At 42.6% G+C, this 14,555-nt stretch overlaps 1 protein-coding gene across 1 annotated transcript in view; it reads right to left on the reverse strand.

Moving 5' to 3' along the window:
* The window catches only part of sacs (sacsin molecular chaperone), a 33,348-nt gene that overhangs the window by 13,121 nt on the left and 5,672 nt on the right, over window positions 1-14,555 (reverse strand). Inside the window, exons 4-11 of the mRNA XM_083773709.1 lie at window positions 11,498-11,588; window positions 11,332-11,417; window positions 9,847-9,958; window positions 8,813-8,959; window positions 6,194-7,395; window positions 5,374-5,663; window positions 4,396-4,487; window positions 1,168-1,194 (exon numbers count right to left, since the gene is read on the reverse strand). Of these exons, the coding sequence (XP_083629835.1) occupies window positions 1,168-1,194; window positions 4,396-4,487; window positions 5,374-5,663; window positions 6,194-7,395; window positions 8,813-8,959; window positions 9,847-9,958; window positions 11,332-11,417; window positions 11,498-11,588 (2,047 nt within the window). The remainder of the gene's footprint in view (window positions 1-1,167; window positions 1,195-4,395; window positions 4,488-5,373; window positions 5,664-6,193; window positions 7,396-8,812; window positions 8,960-9,846; window positions 9,959-11,331; window positions 11,418-11,497; window positions 11,589-14,555) is intronic.

Below are 14,555 nucleotides of genomic sequence, written 5' to 3' on the forward strand. Positions count from 1 at the left end.
TTATATTACCATTTCTATACATTATAACACTACACATTAATGTTTTGTTGCAAGGAGTTGCATTGGTGTGACGTGTCCTTAACCCATTCTGACCTGAGATCAGATTCTAGAAATGTCTATTACATCCTGACAGTTTCATTATGAATCCATTCTGACCTGAGATCAGATTCTAAAAGTGTCTTCGATTTTTCAAAAATAGCAGACCTACAAGCTCATATCGCGCCACTCGGTGGCGCGATATGAGCTTGTAGATCTGCTATTTTTCAATAGCTAAAGCATAACATGATGCTGACACCAAAATGGGTGCCCGGTCAGAATGGGTTAAAACTGTTTTGTTGCAAGGAGTTGCATTGGTTCCTGTTTGGACCTAAAGGTTGTAGATACATGTACACTGAGCATACAAAATATTATTAATTATCAGCTTTGTTCCTTGTTCCATTATCTAATCTGACCAGGTGAATCCAGGTCACATCTGTCACATGTTTTGTTAAGAATTAACTATTCCTTCAACCTATTAAATCCACGAGGAGGAAGTGTAGGTGACGGCGAGGATAATGTAGTATTTGTAAGTCTTGATAAGACATTTATTTATTCTTCAAAATAGGGTGCAACTAATTGGAATTTGGAAGTGTTTTTAACTTTTTACATGAGGTCAGTTACTGTTCAAAACCCAAATATTTGCATTACAACAATCACATTTCACATTTTATGATTTGAGAATTGACACACACACACACACACACACACACACACACACACACACACACACACACACACACACACACACACACAGACAATGCTGTTAATTTCACACCATAAACGGACAATGTACAGCAAAGCTGCAGCTTTAAGCCTAAAATAATGACAAGCTACACCATGAGAAGACCAAGCTATTAGAATTAGACCAATGCCGTTATGAAAGACATTATGGGGGCCGCACAAACACAAACAATTCCTCCCACTTCAAGAAAAATGTTACAGGCTTTCAAGGTTTTTATGCCTCCGCCGGCAAGAGCTGTGGCCGGAGGCATTGTTTTGTTTTTGTTTTTTGTATTTCTTTACATGCACATTTGCGTGAGTGTTGGAAAGACATTTAGAATGCTGCATTGGTTTGGGTTAATATTTAAAAAAGAAATAACATTCATCATCACACTGTAGAATACCTACCAGAACACCCCCAAAGATTCTGTTGCACTGCAATTAAATTCAAGTGACATGTTTTAGAAACCATGACACTAACTTTTCACTTTCATTTGACCCGTTTTAGCCTCCTTGCTATTTAATCTAACATCGACATACGGTCAAATTACACACATCCAACATGGCTACTTATTTCAGGCTATTAGGCACCCTATCTTGAGTGCCCTTATATCCCTAAACTTCTTTGACATTTTGAAAAACATTTTAAAATAGTTCAAATCGGCCTGGGCCGTGGCTCAGCGGTCCAGGCACCTTGGCCGGTAGTCCGAGTCTGGCAGTGTGCCGCGGGTTCGACTCTGCCTTTACTGCATGTCACTCCCCCATCTCTCCCCCCCATTTCCTGTCAGCCTACTGTCTGTACCTATAAAAAATATAAAATAAAGGCGAAAGCCGTAAAAAAAAACATTAAAAAAAATCGAATCTACAAGCTAACAACGTGATGATAGATCGGCTATGGTTTAACTACTTTAAAATGTTAAAATAGTACAATATGACTACTAAGTTCAGGGATAAGGCGTAAGGAGGCGTGCAAGATGACTATGTTCATTAATTCCCCCAGGCAAGAAATACAATACAAAGAGGATTTAATTTCCCTTGATAGCACCGCAACCTATCAATCTGCTAGGCAGGAGACAGTAATGATGACATAGCAATGTACAGTAGGAGCCCTGAAACTCCTTATAGATTGGTTGGAAGGAGGGGGGCAGGGGTGCTGTGCGCTCTGCCAGGGAAGTGTGTGTGTGTGTGTGTGTGTGTGTGTGTGTGTGTGTGTGTGTGTGTGTGTGTGTGTGTGTGTGTGTGTGTGTGTGTGTGTGTGGGAGGGGTGGTTGCATTAACAAGATGCTGCTGTGAGGATCTGCCTCAAGCATATAAAAAATGCCAACATTTATACAGTGTAACATCCAGTTTGTCTATAGCTATTTATATTAGCTACTGTGTGAGCTGTGAACCTTAACATATGTCTCGCGTAGCCAGACAACTATTCCACAATCTCCGAATGCTACAGAGTCTGGAACTACACCTCCCAAATCCGAATATGGAAGTTGCCATTTCTGTAAACGAACATATATTTGAGAATGTCTTGGCCCACAGCATGCATTGGTGACTGAAGGCCTTATTACTGCAGCTAGGTTGATACTGAGAAACTGGAAGAGCTCTGCTACGCCAGAGATCACAGACTGGACCCAACTTATGACTGAAGCGGCATCCTTTGAATACTCAATTGCCAGGAGGAATAACGTCAAAGGGAAGTTCCATGAGATATGGGACTACTTTTATTTGTATATCAAAGGATTGTTGTAACATTTTGTATTTGTACATTACATTATGATATAACCACGAGTGTCAACAACAGAGTGTGGAGGGGTGTTGTCCAGGGGTTTTCTTTTTTTTTAGGTGTGTTTTGTTGTTTTTTGTTAGTTTTGTCTTGTCTTTTTCTTTTGTGTAAGTCATGTGGATTTTGTATGCTTTATTTAAAATCATAAAAAAAAAAGAAAATGTCTTGGCCCATAATGTGGGCACCGGCTCATTTTGTTCACTCAGTACGTTGGAACCATGGTGTTGAAATACCTGAAATCTGAGGAAACCTGCTGCAGCCCAAGATGTCGTCACCATAAACAAAAGTGTGTGGTCAACCAAAGCTTCATATGGACCACTGAGCATCCTGAAATCTGCTGCCAAGCTTTTTTTTTAATTATTTCCATTTCTGCTAAGCAGCACGCTAAACTGTATATATGCTTAGGTGATTTCTATTTATATCAAGATACATTTGAGTGACTGTGAAGACTAAACGGAAGTGGGGAGGAGGCCAGAGTCCAGACTGTATGATGGAAGCATTATTTAGAAAATTGCGAGATGCAACAGTCTGGCCACGCGAGACTAACTTTAAGTCCTTGGCGTTGTATTCAAGTTAACATAGATATAGTGACATGCACATGTAACATGTGAAAAGATTATGGAAATAGTAGTTCTGTTCTGTGTCTTTCAAAGTCGGTTTTAGAGAAAAATCTGTAAATTCAGCATTTTCTAATTGCTTGGCTAATGGCTCTTTTGGCAAACTGCAAGAATGACTATGCAAGTGGCCAGTATCTGAAAGCCAGTGGAATGTGTGGCATCAAACCAACTCTCCCATCTCTATCTATCTATCTCTCTCTCTCTCTCTCTCTCTCTCTTTCAGCTGCCCTTGAGTGAGAAACTTTGACTTATTAGCTCTCTAACGTAAAAAAAAGAACCACTGCTTATCTGCTGAAAAAACCTAAGTGGGGTGCTGGATAATTAAAAAAATATAAAGGGAAGCTCTGCACACTCAAAATATTTATTTGTAAAGCTTTTGGTCTACTAACCTTCTTCGGGCAACTGAATTACTAATTATTATTATTAGCTCTCTTAAATCCACAATTTAGGCCAATGTATCCATATGTGTTTTGAGGTAGGAACAAAATCCTAAAGGCAGAGGTATGATTGTTAACCCCAATAATCAGGCATTGAGCAGCTATAAATCAAATATCTTCTATAGAAAACAAAACAGAATGATGCAGCATTTTTTGTGACAATGCTTAGCATTAGCCAATGAGAGCCTGGCACTTGGCCAAAGTGCCAGTACATGTATCTATCTACTATCTATCCCATTTATGTCAATGGAAAAAAAGCCTAATGGCCAACTTTGCATTAAAAGCTTATTCAGTTGGAGCTGGAGCCAGTGATGTCTGAAGCGAGGCTTTAGGACAGTAAGTACTTCTAATTCAGACTGGTGTGTCTGTATAGTACAGTGGTTTTCAACCCTTTTCGTATCAAGGTTAATAGGATATTATGCTGCATTTGAGACACGGACCACCATCCAAGACTAAAAAGGATACGTTCAAAAACAAATGTATCAATAATTCCATGCTGTACTGATGTGGTACCAGCCATAGGAGAGATAACAGGCAATAATGTAACTCTTGAGAGTGTAAAATGAAAAGACAAGGTACAAGACTATTTTTAGATTTTTTTCTTTGTTCTAATTATTTGTTCGACACCATTTTTTTGTTTATTGTCATGATTTGTCAGGAGCAGAGTCTATGGGAAAAATGAACGTGTGTGTGTGTGTGTGTGTGTGTGTGCGTGTGTGCGTGCGTGCGTGCGTGCGTGCGTGCGTGCGTGCGTGCGTGCGTGTGTGTGTGTGTGTGAGAGAGAGAGAGAGCGCTGTAAGGTTACCTCTGCTTTTGGATGCCGTCTTTAAGCTGTCCATTACCGACGGCTTAATGTCTTCCAGTAAGAATCGGCCCTCCAGTCCTGGGTAAAGAGACCTTAACACAGGGAAAACATGTTTTAAACAATATTCATTGTTTTAAGCATTAGTGTAATTTTATGTTTCTTGATGCCAATCAAGTTTAACAGTTGAACATATGAGCTGTTATATGAGCCAGCCTCTTACACAAGCTGTACTTACAGTCTAAGCCTTGTGTAAGAGTCCCCAGTGTAGCCCAGCCCTTAGACTCTAAGGGCTGGGCTACACTGGGGACTCTTACACAAGCTGTGCTTACAGTCTAACGGCTGGGCTACACTGGGGACCGTACCGGGAACCGTACAGCAGGCGGTGGCTGCACTATTAGACAATTTGTCCACCCCGCGGGGAGTTCCATATTTACAGTTTGTTCTCCTCTGAAGGTGAGGCGTAGGGCTGCGTAACCCCCACGGACACACAGAAAAATAGAGCACCACACCCGCGCTCGGTGTAGCCGGGTTCCATTGATTATAGTGGCAGCGTACCGTTGGTTCCATTGATTATCGCCAGTGTAACCCGGCTCTTAGAATTATATAAATATTGCAAAAACATTGAGTGCTATATCTTGCGCCACCCCTTACCCCTAAACTTATTTGCCATGTTTTACTATTTTGAAAAACATTTAAAAAATAGTTAAAATAGCTGATCTAAAAGCTTACAACGTGTCGATGTAGATCGGCTAGTTCTTAAAATGTTCTTCAAGATAGTAAAATATAACATAAAATAAGGGTAAGGCACGCCCAAGAGAGGGCCCTAAATCTGCTCTAAAAATGATGAGACTATAATTAATGTAACGCCTGTCTGTTACTGTGATAGATTTCTATTTTAGACAACCAAGATCATGCATAATAGAAAATGGGCAGCATAGAATTATGTTTTTTATACATTTTTCACTTAGTTTTATGTACCTGGGGTATTCTTCAGATGCGATATAAACCGTGTCCTTATCGCCAGCGGAGGACGAGAAGGCTGCGAACGTGCCGTCCTGCAGTGGGAGCAGCTCCAGGCCGATGAGGTCGGTGTAGCATTCGTCGCCGAGCACAAACTCCAGCAGCCGCAGCTTCTCCTGGGCGGAGCCTCTGTGTTTGGACTTCCTGACCACCTGCCGTACCAGCGCGGGGGTCAACTTCTTCACGTCGCCGGGTTCGGCCGCGTACGTGGCCATCACGGTGTCCACCGCAGCCGTCACTTTGGCCACCTGCGTGCACAGTGGTGGTGGTGGTGTGGGGAGAAAAAGTTAACTCACGTTTATTTGCTTAACCCATTTAGGCCTGACGTCGACATTTCTATATCAGTGGTGCTCAATATTTCATGTCAAGGACCCCAAAAATTATATATACCACCGACCCCCATCCCGAAATATGTTGTTCCATGAGGCACCCCCCAGAAGCAAAGATTTGAGTTAAAAACGTTCGCTCTTAAAGAATAATATATTCAAAGATATGCACCACGTTTTCACAATTTTTCAAAAATAGAATATCTAAAGCTCGTAGCGTGCCGCTAGCATGTAAGTAAAGTAAAGTACAAATGCCTCGAAATTGTAACTTAAGTAAATGTACTTAGTTAACTTACACCACTGCAATTTACAATTTTACAATTTAGGCATTTAGCAGACACTCTTAACCCAGAGCGATTTACAGTAAGCAAGAACAAAACATGGTAATACATCAAATACATAAAAATAGTCTTCAAGAATCATATATAAAGCTTCTTAAGCTCCCACTGCACCTGCATTCCTGAGCTTTGGAGGTAGCCGATCACTGTCTCTGCGATGTCCTCGTCTGCGCCGTGCAACTCCGAGAACACGGACTCGTCCATCCGGATCCAGGTCTCGCTCAGGGAGTAGATGACTTGCTGCTGGAGCAGGTCCTCGAACAGAGGCTGGAGGATGGGCTTCCAGCGGGTCCTTACCCGCTCGGGGTCCGGCCAGGCGCCGTAGGTGCCTCCGGGCAAGAGCGGAAAATCCTGGTCCTTCTTGGTCTGGACCCTGCTGATGGCCTCAGTGATGAGTGTGAAGTAAGCCCTGGGGATGACCGTCACGATGAGCAGCTCGTTCCACAAGGCGGCCGGGTCCCTCCACTGGTCCACCTCCCGCCACTTGATGCTCCTGCGGTTGTCCGTCAGGCCGAAGAAGCCGCTGACGTGGACCGGGAGGCCTGTCAGGCTCTCCTCTCCGGGGGGGAGGGGAAGAAAGCAAAACGCTCGCCCTGAGAAATTCGACACGGCACCTTTGTCCTCCTCCGTGTCAATGAGGGTGAGAGGAAGGCCGATGCCGATGTTGGGGATGAACTTCAGGTCATCCGCCAGACTGTCCAGTTCTGTGCACATCCCTCTGCCCCCCACCCCGTTACACACCAGCCAGGTGGTCCTTTGACTCTCCTTAGCCGTCTCGTCCTGGGTCTCAATGTTCACCTGGTAAGTGGCACACGTGACGGTGCTGCTGGGCACACCGTTGGTGTAGCTGTCGATGGCTTGGTCCAATATCTTGAGCGAGGTGGGCCTCTCGAGCTTATCCTCGCTGTTCTCTGTCGCCGTAACCTGAAAGAGCATGCGTTCGGTGCCGTCCGACTCTCGCACGTGCAGGGAGACCTTCTGCACACTCTTGAGGAAAAGGAGCACGGTGTCTGCGTCGGCTTTGAACGACTCGAACAGCTCCAAGACCTTCTCTTTGTTGTAAATGTTGGCGCTCAGCTGCGAGGGCTTCGTGCGAAGTGGAAAGCGGAACAGTGTTCCGGGAAAGCTGCCATCCTTGATGGTTTTCTCAGAGCTTCCGAACATCCCGACGTAAGGACTGAACTGATCGTTGAGCTCTGTGATCTCCTTCATGTCTGTCTTCAGGTTCCAGCATTGGCCAGACTCGTGGACACCAAACAGGGTCTGATGAGGGTCCAGTATGCCAATCTGCTCTCCACTGAATATACTTGGAACATCTGAAACATTCAGGATGCAGACATTTGGAACAATAGATGAGTTCAAAACCACAGCATGAAAAACTAATTGCACACACTTAAGATTGTGTGACATAGTTGCTATCAATAAATCCTGTTGATATATGATATTTAACCAATAACACGGAAATATTAAATAGTACAAAATGTGTCTCAAAACGCAATAGTGGGAAATTACACTTTAATTGCTGGGCCCCCTGGCAGATATAACTTCATGTACGTTTTTGTATCCTCAGTCTCTCACATCACCAAGAGGAATTCTGGACAATGACACAGCTCAAATTAGGTATTTACCGTCCATTTCAATAGGCATTTTACTGTAACCCACTTATTCCCCTGCAGAACTCTAAATCTAATTACCAAAACACTATTACCATGAACTTTAACGCAGCAATATATTTGAGAAGAGTCGAGGCCTGAACATAATATGTGCTAGTAGTAATTATAGTTATCAGTGAGACATAATGTATCAGTGAAAATCATATTGTCGTTTTCCCCTCCTTTTATATTAAGTTGTAATAATTCAGCCCGACTCTAACCTCCTCCTAAGACTTATGAAGACTCATCTCTCGCTCTTTAAAATGCTTCTCACCCCAATACCCATTCTTTCCATTATGACACACAATGATTTATTTTCTAAGGTTTTAACACACAATTTTTGTAACCCATTTCTTTCACCCAGTGACAATTGTCTAGTGTAATCCTGGGCACTACTCTCCCTCTGCCAACCTGGGGAGAGCAACAGACTCTCTCCTCAATGCATGAGGAGACCAAGCCGCTTCGTTTCACCCGACAGGGAGGAGTTTCCCCGGTTGGACGTAACGCGTGGAAGGAACACGTTACGCTGGCCAGGGGGAGGCAGTTTTTAGAGACCAGGATTACTGCATGTTTTTTGTGAGGGTACCCTACCCTAGGGGTCATGGGGAGAACATGCAAACTCCACACAGAAAGGCCCTTTTGCCAACCCCACCCAGGGTATTGGCACTGATGACGCGGAGGAGAGAACACGCCAGCGGGAATCGAACCCAAGACCTTCTAGCTGTGAGGCGAGAGCGCTACCGAACAGCACTTCTGCTAAATGGACACTATGACGATCTGCATCCATGCAAAAACAAATGGCATATACGTGATCTACCTACCACTCAACTTGACATGTTAACAAAACTGGTTTTCTTTTTATTATATTTTTACATTGGACGGGGAGTCAGGAAGGAATGTTGCAGGGCAGGAGAGATCGAGCTTAATATCAGCGTATTATCCTAATTCGCTGTATGTTAATCAGTATGGTCTGCATATCACACAATGCATCCTTGGAAGGTGCATCGTTGTAGGACCACACATTTTCTGGAGGAAAACTTCAGTACTGTAATTGGAATTCACTCCTCGGGACAACCCTTACCTGTGATATGGTAGACAGAGTTGAAGCCAATGCCAAATCGTCCAACTTTCAGAGGATCTTCTCTCTTTCTGCTTCTTGCAATCTCCTGAATTCCATTCCAATCTTCAGTTGTGAAGACTGCATCGTTATACACATACAAGGCTGTACCTGCAATACAATTTCAGTACATAAAGAAATGTTATTAACCTTTTTACTTCTACTGTATCTACAGTATTATAATACATAAGTAAGTAAGTCAGAGAGGCTTATTGTCGGTATCAGCCAGGGTGTGGGAGTCTATCCCCATTTCACAATGCGCTAGGCTAGACCCCTAGGGAGATGGATTGCTGAGATGGAGTGCCATCAGCTCCCAGTACTTACTGCACAACTTCAAGCCGTGCTCCTCATAAACTGAGTTGGCGGTTCCGGGGATTGAACCCATAACCTTGCGGTCAAAAGGCCAGTGCTCTACCGACTGAGATACCCAGAGACACGTACTGTAGTCTACATATGTGTAGTCTATTGTAACTGTAGAAACTTTACACAGCTTCCTTTAAATGTGTTTCACCGGAAGGAAACATCTTGTCTATGGGGTTTTCTCTTGGCAATATCGGTAGAGCGCAGTGGAGTAACTAAAAGTATTTTTCTTCTGGTGCAAACAAATCCCTTTCTGGCCAAAAAGTGCATTTTATATGTGTGGTGGGAGGCTCAGAGTGCGTCCACTAAGGAAAGTAGTAGGCTTTCTAATAACACAAGCCGCCTTTGTATTGCGAACAAGTTTTTTATTACACTTTTTATTTTCGCTACAGACGAGAGGCTGGTCTGCATTTCATGTGAGCGCAGGAAGAGAAGAGTAACATATAGTAGAGTAACTAATGCAAAGCATTAGAGCTATGGACCAGAGCTAATAGCGGATCTACAAGCTCTGCTATTTTCAGAAAGTCTTTCAGAAGATCTTCTTTGGCACAAAATCAGTTTGGGGTTCATTGACATGAAAATGACACTGTAAATTAAGTAATAATAATAATAGGAAGTGATTAAAAAGGACACACTACCTTGGTACTGAGTCATATTCGGTGACCACAGTGATTCCACTCCATACTCTGTCTCATCGTACAGAAACTTAACCTCTGTCGCTCCAGCATCCTCTGCATTCTGTATCAACTCCTTTACATCAAAACAAAAAGCAACAAACATACAACACACAATCGTCAAAGCAAGACTATGGTTATACTTTGATGAGCGCTGGACAATATATAGAATTATCCACTACAATGTATATATGTGTGTATATATATATATATATATATATATACTGTATAAAGAATGTGAAATATATATGAAGGAAAATTAATGATAATTTGACACATAACAAATATTGACATTTGGTCCATGTTGCATTCTTTTTATTTTTTTAAGATATTTTTTTGCGGCTTACGCCTTTTTTATTGATTTTTGAAGGGACAGACAGTAGGCTGACAGGAAACGGGAGAGAGATGGGGGGATGACATGCAGTAAAGGCCGTGTCGGGTCCGGGAGTCGAACCCGCGGCACACTGTGACTGGATTACCAGTCCGGTGCCCAGACTGTTACTCTACGGCATGGGCTCATGTTGCATTCTATTCATATTGGCAAGCACTACTTTTAACTTAAGTAACACATCACTGTGTATAATTATGTATTATTGTAAACTATAAACTTGTGTATCATTAAACTAAAATGGTAGTTAGTTATTGCCACATTTTCACATTAGAGATCTAATTGAATTGTACTATTGCTGCTTCTATTGGAGTGAGAAATGGTTACAATGACTACAAGTGACTGGCTTAGGAGCAACAGGCCTGACATGATTTCAAACCCCATGACTCTGCATTTCCTCTCGAGGACTGCCTTTGCCTAGGAGCATTTCTAAACATGGCTGCTCATTAACACAATAACAGCTAAATAAACTTCTCGTTGCCATAGATGTCTCCTTGGAGACATCTATGGCACACTATCTTCCATATAAAGGGCCACAATTTAACAGACACAGAGTAAACGTTAATTACAGATTGAAGATAATTTTTGCTGATTCTGAACCTAAATCCCATTGTTCTGATGTGAGATCATACTGTATAGTGGGAAGACATGTCACTATCTCTTCTGTGTAATGAAATGCGGAGGAGCCCAATTATAATCAAACATGTCGTTGCGACATACAGTATACACAGGGTATTTTTCCCAACACTACACATGATTTCCTCACCTCAGAACAACAATATAGGTTCAAAAAGTGGCAAAACATTCCCTGTAATAACCCATTTAGACCTAAGGCCGATTTAAAGAAAAACCTAACGTAATGTTTTCTGAAAACCTTAAAATTCGTATTAAAAAATAAAAGAAAAATGATGCTGCTATATGAGACACAGAGGTGTAGGAGACAATGAAAGGTATAACAATGTATACGTGTAGATTACACCAGGTCTAAATGGGATAAAAATCAGTATAGAGCTAGACTAAATCCAAGACTTTTTGATTTTGCAAAGAGACATTGCACTTACTTTCAAAATCTGTCCACCTTCGGGATACCTCCTGAGAATATCTTTTAGAAACTCGACCAGCGGTGGTGTCGTCTGTCCAAACCTCCCTGAGAAAAGAAATGAGCGTGTAAACGTTTCTGCTACTGGTCCACTGTAGAAATATTTTCTAATGTGGTTTTATGCTTACCTCCCCCTCTAAGCCCTCTGCCCTCCAGGGTGAAGGATACTTCTGGGCTCCCAGTGGGCACCAGGGTCCCAATCTGCACTCTGTCATCCAGCTAAAACACATAGTGGGGTGGGTGGCAGGGGAGAACATCCTTTTAGTAACATGGCAGGGAATTTCACAATTAAACCTTTAGATAGTTGTGATTCAAAAATAGAAATAGAAATGTGTCAATATTTTAACATGATGGATTGCATTCTATTTTTCACTGATGTAATGTATTTTTTTTTATGTTAATCATGCTTATTTTTTATTGATAATCTGTGTATGTATTGCACTGGAGCTGTTGAACAAAACATTCAAGACACGCTCCATATATGGCCAGTACAGAATTCATTCATATGTTGATCTAACCCCCCATTCCAAAGAGCCAGCGCTTGCCCAGCAGCCTGCTGTCACCTAGGCGGATGCGTGCAGCCGTGCACACGACCTCGCCCTACCCTTAGATCTCCATATATGGAGCTGACCTGTTCTGACATTCCATATGTTGATCTGACCACATCAAACCATGTACACTCAAGACACGCTCCGTATATGGCCAGTACAGAATTCATTCATATGTTGATCTAACCCCCCATTCCAAAGAGCCAGCGCTTGCCCAGCAGTCTGCTGTCACCTAGGCGGATGCGTGCAGCCGTGCACACGACCTCGCCCTACCCTTAGATCTCCATATATGGAGCTGACCTGTTCTGACATTCCATATGTTGATCTGACCACATCAAACCATGTACACTCAAGACACGCTCCGTATATGGCCAGTACAGAATTAATTCCATTACATGGGCACGTTCAGAAATAGTGCACTGAGCAATGCAAACTAATAGGCGAGTGAGTGCGCCCCGGTGCGGTATTTCCGAATGCGCTACATAATGTTGATCTGACCCCCCATGCCAAAGCGTGCAGCGCTCGTCCAGCAGTTAGCTGTCGCCTAGGCGGATGCATGCACGCGACCTCGCCCCTTTAGGGTGAGGTCGCTTCTCGCACTCAGGCGTCTGGTAGTTTATGCATGTATTATTTTCTGACCAAAACAGTAAACTTTACTGTCACATAAAATCACATAATATTGTCTTACGATTTCCAACTGTGAGCTGCAATATGGTAGCAAAAGAGTAGCCTTGGAAATATCTTAAAAGATAAAACAAATGACCTCAGTAATAAACTATTTTATAAGGCAACTAAGCATCTATCTTTCAAGGGGACTATTAGTAGTGATGTTGCACTCACTCACTCACTCCCCACTTTAAGAAGAAAAAAGAACAATTCCATTCCATCAGCCTCCATTCCATCAACCGTCAGCCTAGCCAAATCTTTGGGGCAGTGTTACTGCACAAGCATCAGCGTGATACACAGTCTTGTGACTGAGCCCACACTGGGCCTGATGCAACGGCTGCTGTCCCTGGCTGTCCAAGGTGAAAGCCTGCAGCATCGTGTCACTGCACTCAGCAGTTATGACACGTGAGTGAACATGCTGCCTAGCAGAAAGAGACCGTCACCTTACACAACCGATCCCCATGAGGGCTGCTCATCATTGTGTTGAAGAGCTGCCTGTTTTGAAAGACAACAGTTTCTGTCTCTGCAGGCAGCAAAGGAAAATGTATCTTGGATATCTTTGCAGTTGCATTCCACAAACAAAGTAGCAAATCATATACAGTATAATACAGTAATACTGTATACGTGGATGAATAGAAACAATAATGTTGTCGATACATACATTGCGTACTGTACGTAGCAAATCCAGCACACAAACCTGTCTGTCCATCATACCAAAAGGAGAACCTCTACTGCTTAAAGTTTTAAATTGGTTTAAGACTTTCCGCAGACACAGATCTGTTCACATTAACTGATCAGTGTCCCATACATAAAGCAATACATTCCACAATTAAGAATGGGTCTGGCAGACTGGCACAGTGCCACCTGCATCACTCTGCTGCACTCTTATAACTGAATCAAAGTGGAACAAAGCTCCCAAAATATGTCATCCTTACAGGCTCTGCTGGATCAGGCTTAAAGTAATGAGCACTACGGAAATAGCAGACACTTTACAATGGTCGTGTATAATCTATCTATCTACAGTATCTATCGATCTATAAATGCACCACTTACAGTATGTCTGTATGTGTGTACGTCTGTAATGCACGTAACTCGAGAACCGTTCGCCCCACCGACTTAAAAGAAAGGCACAAAAGGCCTCTGCCCGGTATCTGGCCAGGGCCCCTGCCCAGTGTCCATATATGGAGCTGGCCTGTTCTGACATCACACATTTTTCTGACATCTGCATTGACTCATATTTGGGCATGCCTGAATGCCTGAGAAACAACTTTGGGCATTGCCTGACAGAGAACTCCATATACAGTATAGGAATAAAGGGACACTGCCTGACAAAGAACTCCATATACAGTATGGGCAAAAAGGGACACAGAGAGACAAATACAGAACTCTCCATGTATGGGCATAAAAGGGACACAGACAGCTGGGTGGAACGGGTACTCTGACATTAAAGGGACACAGACAGCTGGGTGGAACGGGTACTCTTAAAGGGACACAGACAACTGGGTGGAACGGGTACTCTTGTATATATGGAATTAATTCTGTACTGGCTGACTATGCCCACACCTGCCAGTTGATTACTTACACACTCCACGGGCACCGCTCTAGTTATTCAAAATACACAAAGTAATAATGTACAGTACGTACTTTTACAATACAGTTGTACTGTACAATTCAACATTGTACTGTATAGACAATTGGTTAAATAATAACACAGTAATAGTTTAGTTACTGGGTGTACTTATCATCATTATTAGTAAAAGTGTTCTTTATATATATATATTTATATTAAGTTAACACAACTGTATATTAATATATTAGATTACTATAGGCCTACTGTACAATTTATATAGTTGTAAAGTGATACTGATGATGTATTTGGCTGAGAACTTCTTACATCTCAACTCCCATCTGATAGCCAAGGGATTCCCCTTTATTGGGCTGTGGAAGGTTTCCTCCTAAGCTGTAGGCTTTA

This window comes from Protomyctophum parallelum (assembly GCF_964188405.1).
Source record: "Protomyctophum parallelum genome assembly, chromosome: 9".
Classification (NCBI taxonomy): domain Eukaryota; kingdom Metazoa; phylum Chordata; class Actinopteri; order Myctophiformes; family Myctophidae; genus Protomyctophum; species Protomyctophum parallelum.